This window comes from Prunus avium, chromosome 6, assembly GCF_965620075.1.
Source record: "Prunus avium chromosome 6, drPruAviu1.hap1.1, whole genome shotgun sequence".
Lineage (NCBI taxonomy): Eukaryota > Viridiplantae > Streptophyta > Magnoliopsida > Rosales > Rosaceae > Prunus > Prunus avium.
In genome coordinates, this window is record NC_142289.1 from 7,729,935 (window position 1) to 7,756,722 (window position 26,788).

The 26,788-nt window shown below is 37.5% G+C and overlaps 5 protein-coding genes across 9 annotated transcripts; 3 read left to right on the top strand and 2 right to left on the bottom strand.

Moving 5' to 3' along the window:
* The first annotated feature begins 1,087 nt into the window (after window positions 1-1,087).
* LOC110767240 (putative protein phosphatase 2C 48) lies at window positions 1,088-3,609 on the top strand. Its single transcript, XM_021970721.2, has 4 exons — window positions 1,088-2,070; window positions 2,163-2,530; window positions 2,645-2,881; window positions 3,023-3,609. The coding sequence occupies exons 1-4, from the start codon at window positions 1,770-1,772 to the stop codon at window positions 3,227-3,229; spliced, it is 1,113 nt and encodes a 370-aa protein (XP_021826413.1). The 5' UTR covers window positions 1,088-1,769; the 3' UTR covers window positions 3,230-3,609.
* A 342-nt stretch (window positions 3,610-3,951) lies between these two features.
* MOS11 (Protein MODIFIER OF SNC1 11) lies at window positions 3,952-7,040 on the bottom strand. 2 transcript variants are annotated; one of them, XM_021970724.2, is made up of 6 exons: window positions 6,532-7,040; window positions 6,020-6,100; window positions 5,765-5,905; window positions 5,543-5,603; window positions 5,377-5,434; window positions 3,952-5,221 (listed from the first exon to the last, which is right to left on the bottom strand). In XM_021970724.2, exons 1-5 carry the CDS (start codon window positions 6,870-6,872, stop codon window positions 5,399-5,401), a joined length of 660 nt encoding a protein of 219 aa, XP_021826416.2. In that variant the 5' UTR covers window positions 6,873-7,040; the 3' UTR covers window positions 3,952-5,221; window positions 5,377-5,398. The 2 variants fall into 2 exon arrangements, with proteins under 2 accessions (XP_021826416.2, XP_021826415.2); XM_021970723.2 differs by having other exon boundaries at window positions 5,377-5,437.
* A 1,189-nt stretch (window positions 7,041-8,229) lies between these two features.
* PDE149 (integral membrane TerC family protein) lies at window positions 8,230-12,463 on the top strand. 4 transcript variants are annotated; one of them, XM_021970718.2, is made up of 15 exons: window positions 8,232-8,684; window positions 8,777-8,857; window positions 9,138-9,265; window positions 9,339-9,415; window positions 9,670-9,757; window positions 9,903-9,983; window positions 10,085-10,141; window positions 10,247-10,328; window positions 10,842-10,891; window positions 11,080-11,136; window positions 11,267-11,345; window positions 11,476-11,534; window positions 11,782-11,839; window positions 11,922-12,052; window positions 12,176-12,463. In XM_021970718.2, exons 1-14 carry the CDS (start codon window positions 8,540-8,542, stop codon window positions 12,011-12,013), a joined length of 1,134 nt encoding a protein of 377 aa, XP_021826410.1. In that variant the 5' UTR covers window positions 8,232-8,539; the 3' UTR covers window positions 12,014-12,052; window positions 12,176-12,463. The 4 variants fall into 4 exon arrangements, 3 of the variants coding, with proteins under 3 accessions (XP_021826410.1, XP_021826411.1, XP_021826409.1); XM_021970719.2 differs by having other exon boundaries at window positions 9,138-9,244; window positions 11,922-12,041; XM_021970717.2 differs by having other exon boundaries at window positions 8,233-8,684; window positions 11,922-12,041.
* A 2,742-nt stretch (window positions 12,464-15,205) lies between these two features.
* On the top strand, window positions 15,206-17,406 carry LOC148293572 (glutathione S-transferase L3-like). The gene is made up of 10 exons (XM_088254380.1): window positions 15,206-15,365; window positions 15,476-15,544; window positions 15,656-15,716; window positions 15,907-15,993; window positions 16,091-16,189; window positions 16,283-16,385; window positions 16,468-16,544; window positions 16,654-16,761; window positions 17,002-17,082; window positions 17,199-17,406. The coding sequence occupies exons 1-10, from the start codon at window positions 15,355-15,357 to the stop codon at window positions 17,208-17,210; spliced, it is 708 nt and encodes a 235-aa protein (XP_088110506.1). The 5' UTR covers window positions 15,206-15,354; the 3' UTR covers window positions 17,211-17,406.
* Window positions 17,407-17,985: 579 nt separating this feature from the next.
* LOC148293573 (uncharacterized) lies at window positions 17,986-26,704 on the bottom strand. Its single transcript, XM_088254524.1, has 7 exons — window positions 26,697-26,704; window positions 25,945-26,066; window positions 25,583-25,913; window positions 18,978-19,071; window positions 18,881-18,884; window positions 18,332-18,664; window positions 17,986-18,183 (listed from the first exon to the last, which is right to left on the bottom strand). The coding sequence occupies exons 1-6, from the start codon at window positions 26,702-26,704 to the stop codon at window positions 18,387-18,389; spliced, it is 837 nt and encodes a 278-aa protein (XP_088110650.1). The 3' UTR covers window positions 17,986-18,183; window positions 18,332-18,386.
* Between the last annotated feature and the right edge of the window lie 84 nt (window positions 26,705-26,788).

A 26,788-nucleotide genomic window follows, 5' to 3' on the forward strand; every position in this document is an offset into this window, starting at 1 on the left:
TAGACATGATCCTATAAAGACTATCTGAGACTGTTTTCTATCGAAATAATGGGACAATATTGACAGTATTGACCTAATATCAAGATGATATCGAGATAAGTAAACTATTTGTTATCTTAGTCTAGTGGTACTTCTCTTCTCAACGTTGAAAGAGGTTCCAAGTTTGAATCTCCCTCTTCAATAATTAAGAAAAAGGCGGTCGTGTTTTTTGAAGGTACACACGTTGGGTAACCAGCAGTAACGTTGTTTTTTTTTTTCTTTTAAATGGGAACAGAAAAATTATAATCAATTCATGTGCCTTCTCCATCCTTTTGAAGTAGAACCTCCATGCATGTCTGGAGGGGCCTCCTCCATCCACAAACAGGGTGTAATTGAATGAAATCGATGTGCCAATCAAGCTAGAGCATGGGAGCATGGACCACAGAGTTTTTCATTTCTTCTGTCTACATGCACACTACCAACCAAGGCCATCCATCAAGAACAACAGACCCCATAATATAACAGCAAACTTTACCAAATACAAAAGATTCAATCTGTTTATAATAAAAAAAAAGTCTAGATTTAGAAGTTGCAGACGAAATGCAATGAAAAAGTAGTTTCATTATAGTTATGCTGCACTCTGCAAACTGAAGAAGCAATCACAGAAAAAGACTCTAGAAACTGAACATGATCTGGATTGAAACCATTGGCCAGCTTAAACTCGCTTATGAAAATTAGGTTCTTGTCACAAAGTTATTGCTTCAAGAGACAATAAATTTGTGTTTGAACTTTAGAACACATCACTTAATTAATGGTTTGATTAGGGAAACCTAGTTGTGCTGAAAAGATAGAGCTTGGATTATTCAATAAACAAAAGGTAAAATATGAGAGTGCAAGATCCACTAAGGGCAAGGGTCCCAAATGACTATGAAAGTTAGGTACTTCCACTCAACCAAAAATAAGAGGTAAGTTAAAAAAATAGAAGATGTACATGTGTTTTACGGCGATTTGTTTCACGTATACAGAGTTTATTTTAAAGTTTCATACCTAATGAGAAGGATTGCCCAAATAAAAGATTAATAAGAAGAGCAAAAATTGCCTAAAATGATGGTTTACTTCTAATAAAGGTCAGGGAACTCAAAATCTCAGCCATGGAATGGGGAAGTCTCAGAAACCCACTAGGCCACAAAAACATAAGAAAACAAAAAAACACAAGGGAGGAAAAACAATGTCAGAGTTTGTAGCTCGAAATCTCTCTTCATTGCCCATCTTAGATCTCATCTGACAACAATTTGAAGATCTTCTGTCGAAAAACTCCAAACCCTTTTCTTATCCAGTGCTCCCTTTGATCACTCTGATCTTAGACCAACCTCTGCCATTTCCAAGTCTCTATGTGCTTTTACAGCTAAGTCTGCTCCTGAAACATGGCACACATTAAAGAAACCAAACGTATTTAACCCCAATTCAAGATACACAGAACCAGCAGGCCTCCATATTCTCTGAACTCACATTTAAACTACTGCCTTCCGGTCCCAAGACACATTCGTGACTTGACTTAGCCCCATACCCTTTTGGTTTTTATCTGAGTTTTGTTCATATTAATGGTGTCTGGTTTTGAAGGGTATAAACTTGAGAATGGAGTTGTCGCTTTGAAACATAAACAAAAACTGGAGCTGGGGTTGAGCCTACTTCTTGCTCTTGATCTTCATTTGATGAACTTTCGGGTTGCTGGCTCATTTGGATGATGATACATATTCTTGTTATATCATATAAAGTGGTTGCTTGAAAAAATGGGGTCCTGTTGGAAACCCTCTGCAGTTGATGATAGACCTCGGCGTGGTGGCAGTGAAGCCAGTGGACGTGTTGATGGGTTGTTGTGGTACAAGGACTTGGGGCAGCATGCTTGGGGAGAATTTTCAATGGCTGTCATTCAAGCCAATTCTGTTTTGGAGGATCAAAGCCAAATCGAATCCGGTCCCTTGAGTTCAACAAAATCTGGTCCTGTGGGGACCTTCGTTGGTATTTATGATGGGCATGGAGGGTCTGAGGCTTCAACATATGTCAATGAAAATCTCTTCTGCAATCTTCAGAGTATGTTTCAAAAATTATAAATGTCCCTCTTGATTGCTTTGATGTTTGTTCAATCTTAAGCCCTTTCTTTCTAACACTAAATGGTAAAGCAGGAATTGCAGCTGAGCATAGGGCCATATCAGAACATGTTATCAAGAAGGCTTACTTGGCCACAGAGGAGAATTTTCTCTCCATGGTGAAGAAGAAGTGGCTCAACAAACCACAGATTGCATCTGCAGGAACATGTTGTTTGGTTGGGATACTTTGCAATGGACTGCTTTACACAGCAAATGTTGGGGACTCTCGGGTGGTTTTAGGAAAAATCGAAACGGCGACGAAAGAGGTCATAGCCGTTCAATTATCTACAGAGCACAATGCAAGTATAGAATCTGTGAGAGATGAGCTCAAGTCAATGCATCCATATGATCCAAAGATTGTGGTTTTGAGGCACAGAGTTTGGCGTGTGAAGGGCCTCATACAGGTAGTGGTCTAAATTCGTTTTGTTTGAAGTTTGTTTTTACGTATTGGTTTTTAAGCTGTTGTGCTCTTTCAGCTTTTGCTCAAGTCACTAGGATTTATTCAAATCTCATTGCAGGTTACAAGATCCCTTGGTGATGCATATTTAAAGAATGCAGAGTTCAACAGAGAGCCTCTACCCCTAAAGTTTAGGCTGCCTGAACCTTTCCTCAAGCCAATTCTCATCCCTGAACCGTCCATATCGGTGCTTAAACTCCACCCTGAAGATCAGTTTCTCATATTTGCTTCTGATGGTCTGTGGGAGCATCTCAGCAACCAGGAGGCTGTGGACATTGTCAATAGTTACCCACGTAAAGTAAGGAAAATGCTTTTGAAAAAAACCAACCTTTTTAATCAACTCTCCTACACGAAAAATTCGAAAAAAGAGTTGGGTTCTATAGCATCGTCTTTTACCGGAGGAGGTTGATGAACAGCTTATGTTTTGTTGGTTATGCAGGGAATAGCCAGGAAGCTTGTTGAAGCTGCACTTCAAGAAGCAGCCAAGAAGAGAGAAGTGAGGTACTCGGACTTGAGAAAGATTGAAAGAGGAGTGAGAAGGCATTTTCATGACGACATCAGTGTTGTGGTGGTGTTTCTAAGCACAAGATTGAAGGGTGGAGCCACCCCACACAAAACTCAATTTTCATTAAAACCCAACATCTAGATTGTTGCTTAATTATTCATCTCCAGCCTCTGGTGGTGAAGAAAATCAACCCAAAAAAGCCTTTGTCCAAAAATAGCAGCTAGTGGAAGCTGAAGGAGGGAGATGCTTTTGGCAATGGCAATGAGGGATTTTACCAAAATATTTGTCTGTAATTGGCACATAGAAGAACTCATAGTCATAGGGGCTTGGTTTAATTATTGTAAATTGTAATTTATAAGTTAAATGATGATCTTCCTATCGTAGTTGTAGGCAACCAAAAAAAAACCCATAACTAATCATATGGGAGAATATGTAATCGCTTTAACTATTATTTCTTGTGTGGGTCAATATTCGCTTGCATTTGTCATGCAAACGTTGAAGGCAACAAATTAAAACCCTAATTCCCAAGTTTAAATTCGACTCAAAATGGTACACCTACTCCTTCGCGTTTATTTTCAATTTTCAGTGATTTAAGAACTTCATGTTCAAAGGTGTACAAAGTTTTCAACGTATCAATCTTCACGGGAATATCGAGGGTATGAAACATGTAGAAATTTGTGAAGAAAAAAATATGATGGAAATTGTGAGAGAAATATGGAAGGTTAATTCAACTCAATTTTTATATTTCACAGCCCTTCAACATAGCATGCAATACCACCAACAGAACAAAAGAAATATGCATACACAACTCAGACTAGAAAACTTCAGGTGAGAAACAGAACATCACAAGGCAATTTGATAACTTAACAAAACTGGAAAATGTAAACTAACATTTTCTGATTCCCTCCAAAAATTAGTTAAAAGGTCTTCCATCCACATTATGCTAATACAAAACATGAATTTCCACATAAGGTGGATGTTTGTTTCTACATTCTTTTCCAATGAAAGCTTCATATACAAAATATAAAAATTACAAAACAAGAAAATGACCAAAATGTCAATGAGTACAATCCATTCCCAATGTCCTACCTGTTGATTGCATGATTCACCCAGCAAGGCTTAAGAAAATCAACCACCACCTCCAAATTGTTCACTTACCCCGAAATGGCCAACCAAGAATATCAGAAATCTAACAATAAAATCTAGGTAAATCCTCTGTGGAGCAAATACGAATAGCTGAAACATATAAAGAAGTCCGTCTAACAAACTTACCTTCTACTCAATCAAAACCTATTTTTGACATGTTTCTCATGGCAGTGTTGAACAGCAGTACTCAGTAGCATATGCCTACACATCTCATCTGATCCAAACCAGTGGCATTAAGAAGGTGGATAACTTATAGAACCAGAATAGTGAGAATATGTGTTGTCATGTGCCGTCATACAATAAGAAAACTAAAAACATAAACCGCAAATATAAAAACCCATGAATTAAACTAACACAAACCAAACAAATTATACAGAGCTCCGTATAATACTAGAGATCTGCCCACCTAGTGAACTCCATGATTGCACCCATCCTCAACTGTGTATGTGGGCTAGAATTTTCTGCTTTTTAAATAATATATTATCACCACTCATCCTACCAACAATAACTAATATGACAGATTGATTGATTAAGACACTAAAATCCAGACATCTCAGTATGATGTGATTAACAGCACGTTGCAACACAATTAGTAACAGATCAGATGATGTGGACTTAAACCAACTTTGTATTACTGTTCAACACTGCATCGTGAGTAGCCACCCAATACTTTCTGCAAAAGCTTCATCCAATACTAAATTTTCCATTGGTCGCAAATACTGAATTTCTGACATTCTTGATAGATTGCAGGGTAAGTTAACACTAAGTAGATAGTTGTTGATTATTCCAAGCCTCACCGGGTAAATTGAAAGGAACCCAAAACAAGCATGAAATAAAGCTCCGCTATGCCTCCAAACTGTGTTCAATGACTTGTAAACGATGTGTATCCGCTATTGGGAAAATGCTGCGCCTGATAATCCATACAATCAGAGGTAATGATGGGTAAGGAAGCCTCCGAGGGAACCACAAAATGTTAGATTTCTACACCTGCCAAAGAAATCAAAACAAGGTACAGGATAAGTTAAAGAAGCCCACTGAAAAAGCATAAAAACTTGTCTGTACTAATGTACAAGGGGAGGAAAATGAAAATGAAATTAAAACTGGATCCATAACTCCCAAAGTAGATATAAAAATCAACTTACTACTAGCAAAGTACGCTTCCTTTCAAACCCCTCCGCCAGCACTACCAGCTATGGCTGCCTTCTAATATAGAAAAATAAAATAATCAGCACTAGAAGAAAGATAATGACAAAGAAAAAACTCTTATTCAAAAGATTCTCAGAAGCAGTCAAACTAAGAGGGTCTTACCGGCTCGATATTTCCCTTGTCATTCACTTGCGAAAGAGAACCTGTTGAGGCCTTTGAAAACCTAGAAAGATAACATTAAAGATTTAAAATAATTAAAATAAACGAAAAAAAATACTCTATTGAAAACCTAAAGAAATATCAGCATCAATCCTCGAGTAGTTTACTAGAAATGTTTAAATGATCTATTAACACAATAGGTAAATAGCATGCACTGACACATACCTGAGTGCCCTTGCCTTCCTTTTTTCTTCTTCCATGGGATCAGTTTTAGTATCGGTTTTGGAAATAGGTGCAAATCGAGCAAGACGAGCCTTCTTCTTTGCATTCTCATCACCCGCCACAGCTGGACCGGAAAGCCCGAACCTGATAACCAAGAAAGAGATTAATAGCAACATCAGAACAAACAACCAGAAATTTCCCATTTCAAATTCAAGAATTCTGTATGAGCACTCAATTAATAGATGTATGAAACAAAACCTCTCTGCTCTAGCCTTTCTCTTCTGCTCCTCTGATTTTTTAGATGCTTCTGATCCATGCGATGTGGAAACAGTGCCAAACCTGCCATAAGGTAGGTAAACCAACACTTTCAGAAACACAATTACCAGAAAACAAGAGAAATAAAGATTAAAAATTAAGTCACATCCTCCGTAAACAATATTTCAAACATGAAATTTGACCACAACTAAACTTTTACCCTGCCACTCCACTTAGCCCCCTATTGCTTGGTAATTCAAGTGCCATCATCTTTCGATTAAGAAAATCATCACAACCTATTTTATTTCTTATCAAATAATATTAACACTGCTTATAATGCATGTTAATCTTAACACACTCAATGAACTCAGCTGCATTCCCTTTGCTAGAATCTATTTTTCTACTCTTTCACACCATGGTTTCCCAGTAACCAAAGGGAAATTGAAACAAAAACAGAAAGCCCAAGAAACCCTAACCCTAAAATTCACCCCCAAAAGAAAACCAAATCCCAATACCTCTCTGCCCGAGAGTTGCGCTTCTCTTCTTCAGTCATCTGCACAGATATCCCGAACCGCTCGGCTCGGCGCATCTTCTTCTGAATAGCGGTAGCAGGGACAGCGCCATCACCGGCTTCAGAGCCGGCGGCGGTCTTCGGATCCTCAGAGTCCGCTTTGGAGCCGTTCTCTTCGGACACAACCTCCGACGACGGAGCCGGATCGGAGGGAGTGTCAGTGGGCGGGTCTTCGGGTCGATCTAGGTTGGTGGCAGTGGGTGGGACGGGGGAAGGGTCTAGGGTTTTCTTAGGGTTCTCTAGGGCGGGGTTGGTGTCGCTGAGCTTCTGCGTTTCGGTGGCCATTGGAGAATTGGAGGGGTTGGGGATCGGAGACTGTGAAAGAAGTGCGGCGGAGAGGGTGAGGGAGGGGAGGCACAGAGAGAGAGAAAGAGAGTTTCCGTTTGGTGTGGGTTAGGTGGTTGTGAATGTGAAGAGTCGAATAGTGAGCACAAACAAGAAGCGTCTGATGTTTTAGGGGATATTTTCCCCCTTTATACCCCAGCGCGGTGTAATTTTTCTTTTTTTTTTTGTCTGAACCATGAGGTGATTCTGGATGGGCCCCAACTATGGATGGCACCTTTAAGCCTTAACCACAACCCAGACTAATCCCCACTCACACCGGGTCGGCCCGTAAGAGGTAAAGTGTTGGCCAAAGTGGTGACTCCGTACGAGAGCAGGGATCGAACCCCTAACCTCTCTTAAGGAATGAGAGTGCCGAACCACTCACACCAACCACCTTGGTTAGCGCGGTGTAATTTGATTGGTCAATCAAACCAACTAATTTATGAAATTACCGGATTTATTTTTGGTATGAAATTACTGAGATTTTTTAATTTTGCAAGTTACCGGATTTTATTATCGGTCCTAATTTGGTTATAAAAAAAATAATAATGCTACTCTTACCGCATTTGCATACCATATTTCCATATCATGGCAGATGAGGTGTACAACCACATTAATTAAAATTAATTTAGTATTTTCTTTTCTTTTATGATTTATTAACACTTTTTAATTGATGTAGTTGTATACCTCATCTGCCACATAAAGTGGTATGATAATGTGGTATACAAATATGATAAAAGTAGCATTGTTCCAAAAATAAATATTGTCCAGTAAATTATTCATAAGGATTTTTAACAACAATGATTCATTCCTGAACTTACACTTAATTGAGTTTTATTTTAATTATTCAACTATTTCACGTGTCATTGTGTTATTGGCTAGAAATAGTAAAACAATGTTATCCTTATTACAAGTAAATTTTTCTGCTATTTGAGAGATAAAACCGTCAAATTTAGAGCAAGTATCTTCTAGAAAACGACCCATTTGTTCCCCAAATTGAAACCCTATTCACATATCTCATTTCTTTTCAATTGGAATCATAATTCACCAAAATCTCCAAATTTGAGTCATACTTACTGATAAAACTCCAATATAGCCCTAAGTTTGTCTATAATGGTTTAGACTTGACCCAAAAAGTCGCATTTACCGCTAAAAAGCAAGTCATATGCCATTCAAGTGATTTAAAATGACGACAATTGTGACGAAATGATTTAATTGGAGAAGTTTTATTTTTATTTTTTTATTAAACACAAATGAGAAAGTTGGAGAACCAAAATCATCTATAAATTAGTTTCAGTTTGCATAAATTCAGAGACAGTAAAAAACCCTAGCTACAAAATACCATTCGAGAACTTATTCTCTAAATTCAAATTTATCATTTTTTACCCCCACCGCCAAGTAATTTTCACAGCATGAAATCCAGTTGCAGCTGAGGAGGCGCTGAAGGCGACCGTTGGATGCCAGATTTGTGATTAACTAATTAATTTTTTATTGTCCTTCTTTAAAATGTGTCAATTTTTCTGTGTGGCCAATTTATTCAAAAAGGATAAGATACCATACATCTGCTTTTCTCTTCTTCCCCTCTTCTCCTTCATTTGAATTTGGCACCAATTCTCTCCCTCGCAGCCATGGGCATGGCTTCTGTCGTCCACAACGGCGTCCACATTCCTCTGAAGCTCAGTTCACGCTTGCCTAGGGTTTCACCACCATCTCCAGCCCCAAAGTGGGCTAGGCCTCACTTAATTCAGCTTCATATCCCTCGCATCCGCACAGGTCTTTCATTCTCTCTCCCTCTATTCACTATGCAATGAAATAGTCTGATAGCCAGTTTTTACATATTTGTATTTGTCGAATTTGGATTGCAGGTGGTCACAGTCGTCGTGGCCAATCTGCGCCGATTGCACGTTCTAGAACAACTGAGCAAGATGATGATTTATCCACTTCAGGTGACTTTGAGTTTCTTCTACTCATTGGATGCAAAATCGAGATTCATGAGCAAATTGGAGTTGCCCACATTGAATTATCTTTATGTTTTTGTTTTTTTAAAAGAATTTTTAGGGTAACTTTAATTTACTAGTACCAATATCGATTTGGTGAGATTATGTCACTTGAGCTTAAGGATTTTAGCTCCAATGGACTGACAGTTGTGACAATTTGACGCAAATTATGTCAAATTTATGGATATTTTTCTGTAGCTTAATATGAATTTTCCTCCTCAATTTGCAGAAGGTGAGAGGGTCGATTCTCGGTCACATGATGACATTGGTAATGTGGACACCTCTCACACTTCCTCTCCAGAGAAAACTCAGGGACGTGAAGTTTATGTTTCCTCCGTAAGGACTGTAGCCTTGTGGGTGAGCACCTTTCAGCTTAATTTGAATTGTCTGCTTCAATAATGCTGATAGATGTGGATATTAATTCCTTTAGGTGTGCGCTGCGGTAGCATTTGGTGTCGGTGTGGGTTTCAAAGATGGAGTTGGCAAGGCAACGGAGTTTTTTGCCGGGTATGCAGAAATTTGCATTGTGAAACTTAAAACAGTTGATAGAAAGTTGAACTCTATTTCTAGTCCAAAGCATTAGTCGTTGGTCTATAACCTAAATATATAGAGACATTTCTAGTATCTGAATCAAAATAATTGGGAACAAGTACTTTAACTTGGTGATGTTTTTCATCTGATTGCATGTTGTGTTCGTTATCTTTATTTCGATTTTTGAAATTTATATGTTGTGCTGTGTGCTGAATGTTAGGAATTTTCAGGTATTTGCTGGAGCAAAGCTTATCAGTGGACAATCTGTTTGTCTTTGTTCTGATTTTCAAGTACTTCAAAGTGCCAATCATGTATCAGGTATTTTATAAAACCTCTTTAGCATTCAAATTCTGTGGTCCATAGGTTCGCTCAAATCTTTACTTAAAAGATGTTTTTAACAACCAAAGCTCTGTGGTAATTCATGGTTATGAAAAGTTCGCTCTGTTTGAACTTTGAACTATAGAATCGGGTGCTCTCATATGGTATTGCTGGTGCAGTCGTCTTTCGCTTCACATTAATACTCCTAGGAACAGCCACACTGCAGGTAAATTTATAGTTCTCTGTGCATGTGTGTTTGTGAATCTATATTGCTTTCTTGATTGTATGTGCTCCTTCTGAAATTTCTCTGCAATGTTGCTGTTGAAGAGGTTTGAGGTGGTGAATCTTTTCCTGGCCGCAATACTCCTTTTCTCATCCTTCAAGGTGAATCTTCTTTTCTGAGAATTCTGTGGTAACTATCTTCTTCTGTTTATTTTATATTATATAATCAGATCTATTGTGACTCAAAATGTCTTTTTACTATTGCAGCTATTTTCCAGTGAAGACGATGACACTGATCTATCCAACAACTTTGTTGTGAAGACGTGCCAGAGATTTATCCCAGTCACGTGTAATGTTCTGCCTTTGTATTTGTTTCCTTCCTATTTCTTAGTTAAAGTGTTTTTTTGTTGGTTCTTTGCATGCTTCAAGATTAGATTAAAACTGGAAATTTCTGAATTTATTGGGGGTGATCCTTGTCTGTCTTAGCTGATTTTGAACTCAATTTTAGTGAACAAACTTGGGCTTTGAATATAGCAAGTCCTAGGAGACCATCTGTAGGGTATATGTTTTAGTTTGGTAAGACATAGCTTACTTGCATCTTACACTAAATAAAATAATAAGAAAAAAAACGGTTGTAGAGTTTACATACTCCTGCAAATTTGCGTCCTTTTGATTATTTTGCCACCTGTAAACTAGTTCGCAAACACTCAATCTTTGGTTAATTTTTTATAGAGCTAGCATTTATTTGCAAACTTCTACCTCGCCTTTTTTCGGTCATCATTTTACCTCGCTTTGCACTAACTTCTATTCCTGGTGTATGGTCTTAATGCCTACTTTCTTTTGGTGTTGTGAATTCTTGCAGCGAGTTATGATGGCAATAAATTTTTCACATTTCAAGATGGTGTGCGAAAGGTAAGTTGTTTATGGGATATTCTTAGGGTACAAAATTGTATTGCCCAGGTTACTGAGATATGAAAGTCTTAAACTGCCTAGATGTTATTTACATCAACATGTCACAGTTTTTGTCTCAAACTTGAAAATCAATTTGTGTTAAATTGATGTCTACTTGATCTCTAACAGGTGTCAAACATTTTGGGCAGGCCACACCTTTACTTCTCACGGTAGCAGTTATTGAGCTCAGTGATATAGCATTCGCTGTAGGTTTACCTATCTACCAATAGTGTCAGACATATATAGATATATGATATACGTAGATAAAATATTATCTTATCTTCTCCACGTAATTGTTTAATGGAAATGTTGATATGATTCTTCATTTTTGTTTAGGTCGACTCCATACCAGCAGTTTTCGGTGTTACTCGGGATCCTTTCATAGTGTTCAGTTCTAATCTTTTTGCCATCGTAGGTAATTCTTGTTACATGTAGGTTTAATTGACCATATGTCTGTAAATTTGGTCTAAGTTGGGTTATACAGTTACAATCTTATTATGGATGTGTGTGCATTTCTATATTGACCCTGTTTCTGTTGAATGTAGGTTTAAGATCACTTTACACACTCATTTCTGAGGGTATGTCAGACTTGGAGTATTTACAGGTACAAACTTACTTGCTCTACTTGAATTTCTAGTGCTTTCTGAACAACTAGCGCCAACTAATGATCATTTACCCATAGAAGACCATCATGGCCGACCCGTTTCTATACACACTCTTGATATAAGGCAATATGACCATGTGGTCGTTTCACAAACTGTTAATTTTGAATTGCATCCTAATTTAAGGATCTTTCCTATTGAAAAGTTTAAAATAAAATAAGATCTTTGATGTTCTGGTTCTCATTTCAGCCATCAATTGGTGTTGTTCTGGGCTTTATCGGGTGTAAGATGATCCTGGATTATTTTGGTTGGTATTTCAAGGATTTTTGTTTTTATTATACAAAATCTTCAAGACATCCTAAATTCACATTTTCTCAACTCTTCCACAGGGTTCCATGTATCAACCGAGGTGTCTCTTGGCTTTGTAGCTACAAGTCTTAGTGCTGGGGTGCTGTTAAGTCTAATGAAGAAGTCTGACTAGCTCAAGAAGCCATTCAAGCTCAGGGCAGGTGAAAAATCTGTAATTCATCTTTACTTTTGTTTTGTTTTGTTTATTTCGTAGGCATTTAATCTTTGCCTTTTTCTATTGAGAATAACAGTAGCAATTTGTCTTAACATGTGAATGCTATTGTTATTGTAATAGCGAGGAAAGCAATGATGAAAATCTTGCAAGGTTGAAAGAAGAAAGTGTTTCTTTCACTGTTGCAAAGCGTTTGACCATGCACAACAACGATAAACCAGGAAGGCTATTTCATCCATGATTATTTGGGGGAATCAACCCAATCAGTTCTGTAAGAGATAGCTTTCATTTGGTTGTAAATTGTAATGAGAAGCAGCGGGATGGATGGAAATAAAAATGTCAAGTCTCTATATAGCATATGCTACTGTAATTCCTTTATTTTTGGCTAAATTGGTTTGTTCTTGTCTCAGCCATACTCGAATTGAGGTTCTCCGTATAAACATAAACAAAGATACGTGTCTAAAACAAATGACTTGTCGTTCAAGTGACTAAGAGTAAAAGGAAGTGAAGTAACAAAGAAAAGGGTGATTGATTAACAATTCAATATACGGGTAGAAATTTGCTGATCTTTGCTTCCATAAACCAATTTATAAACTATTTGAGGTTGCGTATGGAAAATTCATGATGCACTGAGTTCATCAAATGATGTGGTAGTTTGTAGTTTTTACAAATCTAAATTCTTTCTGAACCATGTTCTATTTGTAAAGGTCGTACAAAAGAATAATTTACCTAAAAATAGATTTAAAAATAATAATATTTGAACTTAAATATGATCATCCTTAATCTATTAGTTGTTATGTAGTGCTATTTCTCTCATACTTAGTAAAATACAAACGGAAAAATATGAATAAAATATATAAGTGTATTATTCTGCAAAATTTTTAAGATACAGTCAAAAATTCAGTCATATAGAGTTCTTTAATATTAATTATTTACAAATTTAGTATGTAATATTTTACTTAATAATATGTGAAAAATATGTGAAATTTTTCTTTCTTTTTTCTTTTTTTTGTTGCCAAATTTAGGAAGGGGTGGAGTGGTTAAATAATTATTATTATTTAAGCAGAAAAAAGAAAAATTTGGCCCAAAAAAGACCACTTTGGACTATATATGATATCCGCGGGGAGGATAAGAATCTCCATGTGATTGTCACGTGATGAACAATTGTCGTCCTTCCTCCTTTTTTTCCTTTTTTTTTTTTTTCTTTTGTGGTTTGGAATCTGCTTGGAAGTAACAAAAATACATATTAAAATAGGAATACCAGCAACGTAAAACTCATAAACAAAATTACTGTTGTTATTACTTTCACCTTGATGGAAGGAAGCACACGTTACCCTAGTAATTTGATTCCAAAACGTCTTGAACAATAATAAAAATAATAATTAATTAATTGTCACCATTCACCAATTAGACCTTGAAAATGAATTCAATCAATAAAAACAAATAATTATTTTTAATTACTTTTCAGGTGGGCAAAGAGTGGGATGAAGTTCATGTAAAATCTTGAGAGCCTTGGACATGGATATATAAATGAGTTAATAGATAGTATTCCTATTTTAATATGTATTTTTGTTACTTCCAAGCAATTAAATTCATAGATAATTGGAGTTTTTTAGACTTTAATACATCAATACACACTGGACTATATTTAAAACAAAATCAAATGTAGGTATGATTATTTTTCAACCCAAAAGCATCACTAGGTTGCTGGTATATGGATATAACCGCAACCTAGGTTATGAGTTAATAGATTAAAATACACATCACTATATTACCTAGTTTTTAGACTTTAATATTACCTATATACATCAATACTTTTTCTACCCATATACTTAAAATATGGGTTCCTTGGTTTCTATTTTTGATAACGTTCCTTCTTTTTTCTGCCTAAAAAACTATAGTTTTTTAGACTTTAATACATCAATATCTATTAACTCATAACCTAGGTTGCGGTTATATCCATATACCAGCAACCTAGTGATGCTTTTGGGTTGAAAAATAATCATACCTACATTTGATTTGTTTTAAATATAGTCCAGTGTGTATTGATGTATTAAAGTCTAAAAAACTCCAATTATCTATGAATTTAATTGCTTGGAAGTAACAAAAATACATATTAAAATAGGAATACTTTCAATTTTGTTGTTGGCCACATTTTCATTTTAATAATTAGTTTTCTTGTTCCATTTAATATGTATTTGTTTTATGTTAAAATTTATTGGAAATTAGTCAATAGAATATAACAATGAATTAGTGTGGTTTATATGATTTAATATATACTTTTATTTATAGAAAGGCTAATAAAAATGTAAGTACAAAAAAAATTTCATTAGATTTACCCTAAACACTTTAGCTAGCAACCCCTCTCGAAAAATTCATAGTTCCACCACACACACTACTACCCTCTGTTTGGATGAGAGAAAATAACTTGGAATTTAGCTAAAAATTGGGATTTTAAGAGGAGAAATTGACAATTCCCTTGTTTGGGAACTTAAGCATGTAATTTATTAAATGACACGCGGAAAAAATCATGGAAATTAGGGCATCAAATTCCCGAGTTTAATTTCCACCAAAATAAGTGTCATTTCACAATTTTCATAGTGTCATTTACAAAAATCGACATATATAAATTCAAACACTGAAATCTTCAATAGCCAAAAATTGAAATGATGGAAATCTAAATTCTGTTATTTTAGAATTATATGTAATTTTCAATTCTTTCTTCCAAATAAAGGGGGTATTATGGAGTTTGAACTTGAGACCATTACAATCAAGACTTTTTCACCAAACTAGACTGCTTCGGCTACTATGGTATTTGTTTTGAAGAGATGTCAAATTAAAAAATGAGAAGTAAAAAATGTTGACCGGAGAAAAAGAGAGATAAAAAAGGATAAAAAATGAAACAAATCCACCCAATAATCTAGAATCTTCTGACTTGTAGATGGCTTTCATGACTGACCAGTGGATGACGGTTGGATCAATATCAGAATATAGAAACGGTCGTCATCCTGAACTTTCTTTCACGGTCTGCTGACCCTACGATTAATATTAAAACTCAGACGTGACAAGGTCCTGTCCTCAAATCGAACGGCTGAAAATTCAAGACCACGAAACCTTATCATGCACCACCGAAGCCAAACGCACGCATTCGTCACTGCTCGCGACTTCACACCATCCAACATTCATCTCACAGTCCCTATAAAAGGATCACCCACTCTGCACACAGACAACATTGTGCACCAAATTCTCATTGCCCAAAAAGAAAAACAACACCGAACCTTCTGCAAGGCAAAGCACCAAAAATGGCTTACAAGTATGATTTCTCATATATTTTGGTCATTTTTGCATCTGGGTTTTTCTGAATTTGTGTTTTTGTTGTTGTTGTTGCTAAAATTACTACTGGTATTTTTTTGGGTCTTGCAGACATGAGGATCTTTCTCCACCGTTGGATTCCACTTCCAGCCCACCTCCTCTTTTTGATGGCACTACAAGGTTTAGCTCTTTCCTCTAATTTGTTTTTGCTGTTTTTTTTTTTTTTTGGTTTCAGTTCAGTTCACTGTGTTTGCTATGTGCTTTTTTAAGTGTTGACTTTGTATTTTGAAGGCTGTACGTATGTTACACCTGCCCATTTGCACAGCGGGTGTGGATCACCAGGAATTATAAGGTTGTTTATCTCCTCTGTTTTTGGAACTCTTGACAGGACCCTTATATCATCAAAGACCTCACTTTGTCTTTTTTGTTATACGTTTTCATTTGTTAGTTTGGATTTAATATGATAAAATGTGGAATTAATCAGAACCCATATCCAATATGTTGTCTTACTGTTTGTTTTGTGTTGAATTTTTGAGCTGCAGGGTTTGCAAGATAAGATCAAGTTAGTCCCTATAAATCTTCAAAATAGGCCTGCTTGGTACAAGGAAAAGGTCTATCCTGAGAATAAGGTGATATACTTGAACAAAGTTATGTTCCTTGTTATCATTGATTATCTGTGGAATATTTGTTGAAGCTGGAAAGATCTCTTGATTGATTATTTTATAGGTGCCATCACTGGAGCACAATGGAAAGGTCATTGGAGAGAGTCTTGATCTGATCAAATATATGGATAGTAACTTTGAAGGGCCTTCACTTTTCCCCACTGTAAGATATCTTTCCATAAGTCAACTTTGCCTCTGATAACCTATCTTTGTCTCTCAGAAATTTGACCAAAGTGGTTCTGTGAAATTGTTTTAGGACCCTGAGAGAAGAAAGTTTGGTGAAGAACTAATAACCTACACCGATACCTTCACTAGGGCCTTGTATTCTTCATTCAAAGGAGACGCAGTGAAAGAAGCCGGTAAGACTTGGAAGTTTTTCCCATTAGGGTGACTGTTTTTGTTAATAAATTTAAACTGACCAAAATTCGTTATCTGCATTAGATGCTCAGTTTGATTACTTGGAGAATGCTCTTAAAAAGTTTGATGATGGGCCATTCTTTCTGGGTCAGTTCAGTTTGGTAAGTTGGATATTGAATTATGTACATGCCAATTGTTATTTTTAGATGCTTTTTTAGCAATATGATAATACATAAAGTATTGAAGTAATGGATAATATGTGATCTTCAGGTGGACGTAGCCTATATCCCATTTGTTGAGAGATTACAAGTCTTCTTATCAGAGGTGTTCAAGTATGACATCACAGCAGGCAGGCCTAAACTAGCAGCATGGTTGGAGGTACACAAAAAAAACCATAGAATTTTATTTAGAAAGTTATGAATTCTGGTGTCCAAGCTTTAACTCTGTAAGAACAATAGTCTCTCGCCTGTTAAAAAGAGGAACTCGAATAGTTTCTTTGAAGTAGCTTACAGAAACATCCCATGAGACTGAGCAACAAGATTGAGTTTGGCTAACTAGTTCGTATATATCACAGTTTTAGGTAATGGATGGTGAAAATTTTATTATGTCCTTGTGCAGGAAATCAACAAGATTGAAGCTTATAAGGTGACCAAAACTGATCCAAAGGAACTTGTTGAATTCTACAAGAAGCGCTTCTTGGTACATTCCCTTTGGCTGACCTGAATATGAAATTCATGGTCTTTCTTTCCGTCTCTGTTTCTATATTGGTCATGCTGTCTGTCTGCTAACCTATATGAAATATGTTTCCATTGCAGGACCAACAGTAAAACTTGTATACTTCTGCCTTGGACATGATATAAATAAGTGGCTGGCTCAGTCCTCGTACAGAATGCTTGCCGGCCTAATTATGTATGCATATGTGTAGTGTTGTTATGGATATGGACTTTGTCCGGATCTTAATATGTAATAGTGTCTTGGTTATATCAATAAAATTCAGGGCATTTGGTACCGTGAATTAATTTATACGTCCATGTCAATTATGTGTTTCTTTCCTAAAAATTAACGAAAGAGACTTCCTTTGCCAACATAGTGCTGTAAATGGAAAGAGTCTACCAAAGACAAATTGTGTTGTCTTAAAATTTGATCTTACAAAAGTAACCGCAGCACATGTATGTACAATACAACCAATGGATTTTTTTAATTTCTGGCATGAGTAAATTATCATGATTCACACTTTTTATTGGGTATAAGAGCCTCGTGGCATGTTTGCTTACACGAAATGTGACTTATCCTGTGATATAGTATCATATACTCGTTCTTGACTTTTTGAATTCGACTTCTGTGATTCTAAGTAAAGTAAACATGGCATTAAAGTGCTGACGAACTTGATTAGTAAATTAGTGGTTTCTAGTTCGAATTCTATGACACTTTTGTAGTGTGTGTGTGAGAAATTCCCTCGTAATTTAGACCATCGTTTGTATTAAAAAATAAACACATAGCATTAAGTTATTATTGTCTGAATTACGTATTTATCTTCTCTTTTATTGGTAAATACTTTTATATCTATCTAGATTTTTTATAGTACAAGTGACAGTCTAACATTAACAAGTTCCATAGACGAAAAAAAAGGTAGAAACATACAAAGATGCACTATTTTCTAGACTTGGCCACCACCAGACAGAGTCATCACAGGGGTCATATCACTTTGATAAAACTGACGCTTGAGCTGTGACATGTGAGGTGGAGGTGGAGGTGGCGGAGGAAGTGGTATGATTTGAGCATCTTCGTCATCCAAATTAACTAACAAAACCAAAACAAACAAAGAAAAACCACAAATGTGAAGCTCTCATTCTGCCGCACAAAACAAGCTGTTTGCAATTATAAGTCTCTCAATATACTAACTCTTGGTAATATAAGCTTGAGTCATATACCACTAGTTGATCCTTACCTGCATCTTCATTTTCGTCAAGGACATACATAAATTTGTCTTAAAATATCAGCGTTTAATGTGCTTCCACCCGAATCATAACTGCGGCAGTGGAAATCATCTTGCTCCTACTCACGATCTCTGCTACAACTTTTGATCGCATTGTTTTGCAATTAAGAACAATGACCATTTTCTTCAAATTTTGAGCATGCTCGAGGATATACCTTGCAAACTCGATTTCGTTAGATCCGTTGTCCGAATACTCTATGGTTACCTCCTTAAGGTGATGAAGGAAAGCAAGGTTTTGCAGTTTCCAGTATTCCATACAAAAAGCAGGGTTTTGCAGCCACTTGACTGAAAATATACAAAAAGCGACAAGCATACAAGCAAATTAATTTTAAATTAACAATAAAGAAAAAGCTTACCAACAAAGTATGTGTGTGCGTGAGAGGGAGATCAGTAGGCAACATACTTCATTTGTTTCGGCATCTATCCATGTCCCGGCCCTCCTTATGCACAAGATATTCAAATTAGGCATTCCTCTAAGAAAAATTGGTGCTCCCATGGAACCTTCCTGGAACATAGCTTGCGAGTTTTTCATGAAAAATTCTTAGTTTGAAAGAGGACAGGAACTTGTGCGTCTACAATTGTTTTTCAAATATTTTACCTTGATGGTCTCCTTGCTTATAATAACAACTTTTGGGCAGCTTATGTTGCAAAGAACCTCAATCACTGTGTCAAATTTGTTGGCAAGATATATCCTATTCTATTAGGGTTTTATTTATTTTTTCCTTTTGTATAGATATTATGTAATTAGGATTCCACTTATTTCCTAATTCAACCCTACTAGGGTTTGTAACCTTGTATTATAAATACCTCATTTCGGAGAATGAAATACGATTACTAGTCGTCATATGGCAAGTTGGATCAATGGGAAGAAGCCTGCTCCGTCTCTAGATTCCGATGCCTATGCCGAATGGGAAGAAGATAATTGTCCAGTGCAGTCATGGCTTCTCAATTCCATGACTAAACCAGTTCGTGCCTTGTTTGAACATGGTGATACTGCCTTTGATATATGGGAGGCTGCTCGGAAGACCTATACTTTGACTCAGAATAATTCTCGTTTGTTTCAACTCCGACGGCAGTCCATACTTACAGGTCAAAATGGTGAATCTGTGAAAATGTTCTATGAAAAACTCCATGCTATCTAGCAAGAGATTGATTGTCTACGTCCGTATGAGTTTAGCTGTTCTACTGATAGGGCTCGTCGTCTGAAAAAGATTGAAGCCGATCGAGTTTATGATTTTCATGGCGGACTTGATCCACCGTATGATGGTGTCCGTAGCCATATTCTTGCTCTTAGTCATGTCCCGCCTCCTCTCGAAGCCTATGCTATGGTTATGGAGGAAGACACCCGTCAGTCCGCTATACTTGGAGGAGGATCGCTGGCTCTCAAGGTTGACCCAGCTCGTCAACGACCGGTCGCCCAACACGACACGACCGGTCGCTCAGCACGACGTGACCGGTTGCTCTCCATCCAGAAAATTTGGTTCTTCTACTGGGTCTCGTCCTTCTGGCTCTACTCCTAGCTCTCTTGAAGGTCCGCCTAAATGTCGCCATTGTAATGGGAATCATTACTCTGAGAAGTGTTTCAAGGAGCATGGTTACCCTGATTGGTTTGCTGACTACAAAGCTCGTATGTATGGCCCCAAGGCCACTTACACTGTGACTCCTGATGAGGCCCGTCCTCCGGCTCCATCTGCAAATCTATGTGCTTCCGATACTATGCTAGGTATGAGTTCTACTACTTGGATAATTGACACTGGTGCTTATGATTATATGACTTATAATGATAATATGTTTGATGAGTTGTCGCATAACCCCCGTGACCCCCATATTACTAGTGCTAATGGTTTACCTTCCTCAGTTACTGGTGAAGGTACCATCCATCTCACTCCTTTTTTACCTCTGTCTTATGCACTCTTGGTTCCCAATATTCATTGCAATTTGTTATCTGTTGGGCGTTTACTTGATACACTTAACGCGTCTGCTACCTTCTATTCTACCCATTGTTTTTTTTTTCAGGATCTCAGGACTCACGAGAAGATTGGGCATGGTAAAAGGATAAGGGGGTTGTATTACTTACAGTTGCCGGCTGCAGCAGTTCGTGGTTGTGTCGCTAATAAAGCTCCGAGTGGCAGTATCAAAGACAAGCAACAATTTTGGTTATGGTATCGTCGCTTAGAACATCCGTCATTTGGTTATCTTAGACATTTGTTTCCTTCGTTATTTAGTTCGTGTGATGAGTCTAGTTTCAAATATGAGACTTGTGTAATGGCCAAGAGCCACCGTACTGTTTTTCCCTTAAGTAATAATAAAGCTGCTTTGCCTTTTGAGTTAGTACATTCTGATGTCTGGGGTCCTGCTCGTGTGACTTCTCATGGTTTCCGTTGGTTTGTTACGTTTATTGATGATTGCACTCGTTTAACATGGGTGTATTTGATGAAGAATAAACATGATGTTGCCTCTATTCTTCCTGACTTTTGTGCCATGGTGTCTACTCAGTTTCATGCTCGTGTTAAAGTATTTCAGACTGATAATGGCGGTGAATATGTGAATCATAACTTGACCCAATTCTTTCGTGATCAAGGTATCATTCACCAAACTACCACTCCATTCACACCTCAACAGAATGGTGTGTCTGAAAGGAAGAATCGTTAATTACTTGAAGTTGCTCGCTCTCTGATGTTGGATATGTCTGTTCCTCATCATCTTTGGGGATATGGTGTCTTGGCCGCCGCCTACTTGATTAACCGTACTCCTAGTCGGGTTCTTGATTTCAAGACCCCACTCGATGTGTTGTGTGCTCATACTCCTCCGGTTTCGGTCTCTAAGTTACCTCCAAAGGTGTTTGGGTGTATTGTGTATGTTCATGTCTACTCCCATCAACGAAGTAAACTTGATCATTGTGCTCTCCGTTGCGTCTTCATTGGTTATTCTACTACTCAGAAGGGTTATAAGTGTTATCACCAGCCTACTCAGAAGGTACATGTCACTTTGGATGTCACATTTCATGAAGAAGTATCTTATTATGTTTCTCCATCCTCTTCAATTCAGGGGGAGAGAAGGAGTGAATTGAAGAGTTTCGGAGTGGAGAATATGGAAGATCTTGGACCTGAATAAGGAATTTCTGGCGAACAGGAAGCGACCGGTCGCGAGGATGAAACGACCAGTCGCGAACGAATCTGTCTGGATACGACCAGTCGCGTAGAAGTGAGCGACCGGCCGCGAATGGATCTGCTTAGAAACGACCGATCGCACATAGAAAGCGACCAGTTGCCTGCCTCGACGAGCGACAATAGTATCGATATGAGTGACGCGACCAGTCGCCAGATGATATTCTTGGATTTTTCGAGCCTCTCTCCGAAGGACATAACAGTGATACTAGCGACTCTCGTACAAATGAAATTGATACAAGATCCCCCTCTGCCCTGCCATTGCCTCAATCAAGTCGTGATAATGAGGTACTTTCTAGTGATGTGCCTACCTATTCTCTGCCCCCACGTACTACCCGTGGGAAACCTAAAGTGCAATATTCTCCTGATATACATGCCAAGTCTAAATATCCCATTAACCATTATATGTCAACTCATCGTTTATCTAAGTCATATACATCATATTTGTGTCAATTATCTAGTTTATGTGTGCCAACTAAGTTGCAGGATGCTCTATCTGATCAAAACTGGGTAGATGCAATGCATGTTGAGATGGAAGCCTTGAACAAGAATGCTACTTGTGTAGGATTTTCAAAATATTTTTCCAAAGTTCATTTGAATATTAAACATGCATTTAATCAAATTAATCGCAGCGGAAGTCTATAGTGGTTGTTTAAATTCAAAAACAAAACTTCTTCCAAGTATCTTAAGCCATGAACATTGATATGTTTTTCATAAATGAAAATTCAAGAGAAAGGATAAGATCTAATTACCCTTGAAGCAATTATATGAACCAATTTGTGTTTGGTCTTCTCTTGATGATTTCCTCTTTGTTGATCTCCTCTTTGATCTTTGATCTTTGCTCCTTGATCTTTCTCCTCCATGTGAGCCACAAAAGTATATGGCCTCTAAGTCTCCACACCAATGGAACCTTGAGATGAGAATAAGTATCTTGAGAATACTTGGATGCTAGTGCAAGATTCTCAAGATTGGTTTCAATCTAAACCACTTTGAAAGATGAAAGTGTTTCACTCTTGAAAACTCTCTTTTTTCTCTCTTTGATCTTCCAAACCCATTTGGTTGATGTTGGATTGTGTTTGTGTGTTAATGAGCTTATGGAAACAATTCCCATACACATTCACTTAAGCATTTTCGGCCAAACCCCATTGGGCTTCCAAAATTGGGCCTTATGACACTTAAACCATAATATTTAGGTGTCTTAAGCCCTTGGGCTTGATACCCAACCATTTGGGCTTTCCGTTAACTATTACTTAGCCCAAATACGTTTTTACACGTAGTAAATCATCCACATCAAATCAATCAAATTGATTTCCTCATTCTCATTTGCATTACTCAAAGTTAACCATTTAAGGTGTGCGATCCATTAGGTTCTAATTAGCAAGGCAGTGGGAAAATATTAGAACTCTTTCTAACCAACTGGAATTAAAACCCCTTTTTAATTCTTCCTTTATTTGGATCGATCACAATCAATCCTAGGACTTCCACAAGCCAAGAGTGACATCTAGCAATATATCAAGGCTACCCAAGCTAACCAGAATAGATGAAGAACCTATTCAGTTGGAATTGCAATGCAATACGGTCCTTCTCTCATACAATGTTTCAAATCATATTATTAGGGTACGGATTGATTATGTCAAACCCCTAATATGATTTATAACCTCATGTGATTCAAAAGAACGTGATTAAGAACAACTTTCTAAATCAAGCTCAAAATACTTTGGCCAAAGATTTACTGAATCACATCTTGAAACATTCTCCTTCTTTATCGAAAGTAGAGATTCCTTATTGTACATTCACATGCCCCTATGATGAATTAAGAGATCCCAACAACACTTAAGACAAATCTTTTACGGCTTGCCTTTAAGAGCTATCAAAGATCAATAATGCATCACAAGACAACCATGATGCCTCAGGTCTAAGGACTAATTTGCATTATTGCAACTATGAGTTCTCGTTTGACATATAGATAAATACTCCATACGAGAACTACGGTTGATCGCGTTCAGTGTACTCATTCACTAATGAGCACCCACATACTTGTATTAGTGTCAACTACACAAATGGTTTGAGACTAACCATCCTCCCAATTGAGCATACATAATATGTGCTAATCTTGACGGTTTATCAATGTCCATTTGATAACCTATGATTAGGAACATTTTGGGATGCTACAGTTAGAGATTAAAGGTCTCCCGAATCTAATCTTCTTTAGATTACTTTATCTCTTGTTTAGCATACCCTGGACATTTGTTTCTTTACACGATGTAAAAGATAACAAATTAAGTTTGCCCTTTATATATCATATATGAAATGTATTCTCAGGAGATTACATCAAATGTATTGGCTCTTAGGGCACATTTCTAACAACTTGGGAGTTAGTTCCTTGACCAAAAGGAAAAAAGGCAGTTGGGTGCAGATGGGTGTTTACTTTGAAGCATAAGGCTGATGGTTCCATTGACCGTTACAAGGCAAGATTGATAGCAAAAGGGTATACTCAGACATATGTGGTGGATTGACTTTTGCTCCAGTAACTAAGCTCAGCACTGTACGCGTACTCTTATCCTTAGCTGCTAATCATGACTGGACGCTGTTACAATTTGATGTCAAGAATGCGTTCCTCCATGGTGACCTCAAAGAAGAAATATACATGGATCCTCCACCGGGTATCCTTGTGACCGCTAAAGAGGGTATGATGTGCAAGCTACTGAAATCATTGTATGAATTAAAGCAGTCTCCAAGAGCTTGGTTCGGGAGGTTTCCTGCATCTATGAGAAAGTCTGGGTATGTACAAAGTAATACAGATCATACTTTGTTTCTGAAACGTCGCAGAGGTAAATTAACAGCTTTAATAATTTATGTTGATGATATGATTGTAACTGGAGATGATCAGGTAGAAATACAGAATCTTCAGAAATATCTTGCGTCTGAATTTAAGATGAAATCATTAGGTGACTTGAAATACTTTCTTGGGATTTAAGTTGCCAGATCTAAGCATGGTATTTTTCTGTCCCAAAGAAAATATGTTTTGGACTTGCTTGCAGAAACTGGAATGTTGGATTGTAAACCCATTGATACTCCTAGTGAACAGAATCACAAGTTGGGGTTGTATCCTGATCAAGCTCCTACTGATAAGAAGTGCTATCAACAGCTTGTGGGAAAATTAATTTATTTGGCTCATACACGTCCAGATATTGCATATGCAGTGAGTGTGGTGAGTTAGTTTATGCACTCACCTAGTGAAGATCATATGGGTGCCGTGACACGTATTTTGAGATACCTCAAAGGGGCTCCTGGCAAGGGGTTAATGTTTTCCAAGTACGGTTATACAGATGTGGAAGGGTACACAGATGCTGATTGGGCAGGTTCAGCTACAGATAGGCGCTCAACATCTGGGTATTTTATGTTTGTGAGTGGCAATCTTGTTATGTGGAGGAGCGAGAAACAAAAGGTGGTGTCTCGATCTAGTGCTGATGCCGAGTATCGGGGAATGGCTCATGGTGTATCTGAGTTACTATGGTTGAGGAGATTATTGAGATACCTTGGTTTTGGGCCTAAGAAACCCATGAAGTTATATTGTGACAATACGGCTGCGATTGCAATTGCTCATAACCCGGTTCAACATGATCGTACAAAGCATGTGGAGGTTGATCGAAATTTCATTAAAGAAAAGTTGGATGCGGAGATTGTTTCCTTTCCGTTCATCCGCTCAGAGTATCAGTTAGCCGATGTTCTTACGAAAGTTGTTTCTACAAGTATCTTTCGCAACTCCCTCGACAAGTTGGACATGCGTGACGTCTTTGCTCCAACTTGAGGGGGAGTGTTGGCGAGATATATCCTATTCTATTCGGGTTTTATTTATTTTTTTCCTTTTGTATAGATATTATGTAATTAGGATTCCACTTATTTCCTAATTCAACCCTACTAGGGTTTGTAACATTCTATTATAAATACCTCCTTTCGGAGAATGAAATAAGATCTGAAAATATTCTACCATATTGTTTGACTAAATTGATTCCCTTCATGCCTTAAAAGAAGCTCAACTTTTTCCAAACTCATTAGTTTTCCCAGATTTTGGACATTCCCCCCACTGCCTTTCCATTTCAAGTTTTTAAGATTTGGAGCAAAAACCTTCAATGAATTCCTGTTTGTATCTCGACGATAGGTAGGCCATAGTTCTATATCTATAGTTTCAAGCTTCTCACCAGATATATTAAAATGCAAGGGGTCATTATAATGTGTCCTGGGACGAAAGTTTTCCAAAGACGAACTTTCAATGGTGATATTCTGTATCCCTCCAATACGAAGAAGCTCTAACTTCTTAATGCATTTGTAGGAACATGTGATCCATTTGAAAAACATCTCGTCTACTATTGTGGTTCGTAGAGTAACCACAGCTCATGCAGAGACGCTGCATCCTATTAGCACCACGATACAACAAGTATCTATCCAAAGAAGTCATCATCCTCACTTCATACTGGTGGGTTGTTTCTGCTGCACATAATCTTAGCCGCTCGGCTATACTATTTATAAAAAATATTTATTAAAAAAAGGACCCCCGTACAGCCGGGTGGCTATACTCTTTTTTTTTAAACCGAGTATAGCCGAACGGCTATACTATTTATAAAAATAAAAAAAGGCCCCACCTGTGATGCGCCCGCTTTGCCACGTGTCAAAAATATTATAGCCGTATTATAGCCGCATGGCTATACTATTTTTATCAAAATCGTAGTATAGCCGCGCGGCTGTACTATTTTTATTATAAAAAATGAGTCTCGCCGCACGGCTATACTACTTTTCATTATTAAAAAATAGTATAGCCGTTTATTATAAAAAAAAATCCGAATATAGCCGGACGGCTATACTATTTATAATAAAACAGGGACCACTCTCCTGGAGCCTAGCCCCCGCTCCGCCACGTGTAAAAGTAGTATCGCCGGGCGGCTATAAGATTTTTTAATAATAAAAAACTGTAGTATAGCCGCTTGGCTATACGGTTTTTTTAAAATTAAAAAACCCGAATATAGCCGGGCGGCTATACTATTAAAAAAAAAGGACCCGCCTGGCGCTAGGGCTTGCTTCGCCACGTGTCAAAAAAGTATAGCCGCTCGGCGATAGTTACGCCAAAAAAAAAAGGGACAAAGATTAGGTGCACGTGCATCCAACTTAGCGTTGGCCGTAGCTGTAGCGTATCTTCCCTCCAAGACCCGCTAAAAGCTCACGTGACCAAAACTGGCAGTTTCAA

Excerpts from the sequence above, each read along its gene's own strand:
- LOC110767240 (XM_021970721.2), top strand. The coding sequence starts at position 1,770 with ATGGGGTCCTGTTGGAAACCCTCTGCAGTTGATGATAGACCTCGGCGT. Across the intron at positions 2,071-2,162 it reads TCTCTTCTGCAATCTTCAGA|GAATTGCAGCTGAGCATAGG; the intron begins GTATGTTTCAAA and ends ATGGTAAAGCAG. Across the intron at positions 2,531-2,644 it reads GTGTGAAGGGCCTCATACAG|GTTACAAGATCCCTTGGTGA; the intron begins GTAGTGGTCTAA and ends ATCTCATTGCAG.
- MOS11 (XM_021970723.2), bottom strand. The coding sequence starts at position 6,872 with ATGGCCACCGAAACGCAGAAGCTCAGCGACACCAACCCCGCCCTAGAG. Across the intron at positions 6,101-6,531 it reads CGCAACTCTCGGGCAGAGAG|GTTTGGCACTGTTTCCACAT; the intron begins GTATTGGGATTT and ends ACCTTATGGCAG. Across the intron at positions 5,438-5,542 it reads ACAAGGGAAATATCGAGCCG|AAGGCAGCCATAGCTGGTAG; the intron begins GTAAGACCCTCT and ends TTTCTATATTAG.
- PDE149 (XM_021970718.2), top strand. The coding sequence starts at position 8,540 with ATGGGCATGGCTTCTGTCGTCCACAACGGCGTCCACATTCCTCTGAAG. Across the intron at positions 9,758-9,902 it reads AAGTGCCAATCATGTATCAG|AATCGGGTGCTCTCATATGG; the intron begins GTATTTTATAAA and ends TTTGAACTATAG. Across the intron at positions 10,329-10,841 it reads GAGATTTATCCCAGTCACGT|CGAGTTATGATGGCAATAAA; the intron begins GTAATGTTCTGC and ends GAATTCTTGCAG.
- LOC148293572 (XM_088254380.1), top strand. Across the intron at positions 15,545-15,655 it reads CTTTTTGATGGCACTACAAG|GCTGTACGTATGTTACACCT; the intron begins GTTTAGCTCTTT and ends TGTATTTTGAAG. Across the intron at positions 16,545-16,653 it reads TTCTGGGTCAGTTCAGTTTG|GTGGACGTAGCCTATATCCC; the intron begins GTAAGTTGGATA and ends TGTGATCTTCAG.
- LOC148293573 (XM_088254524.1), bottom strand. Across the intron at positions 25,914-25,944 it reads TAGGATGCAGCGTCTCTGCA|TAGACGAGATGTTTTTCAAA; the intron begins TGAGCTGTGGTT and ends GAACCACAATAG. Across the intron at positions 19,072-25,582 it reads ATGAGTTTGGAAAAAGTTGA|GATATATCTTGCCAACAAAT; the intron begins GCTTCTTTTAAG and ends CTAATAGAATAG.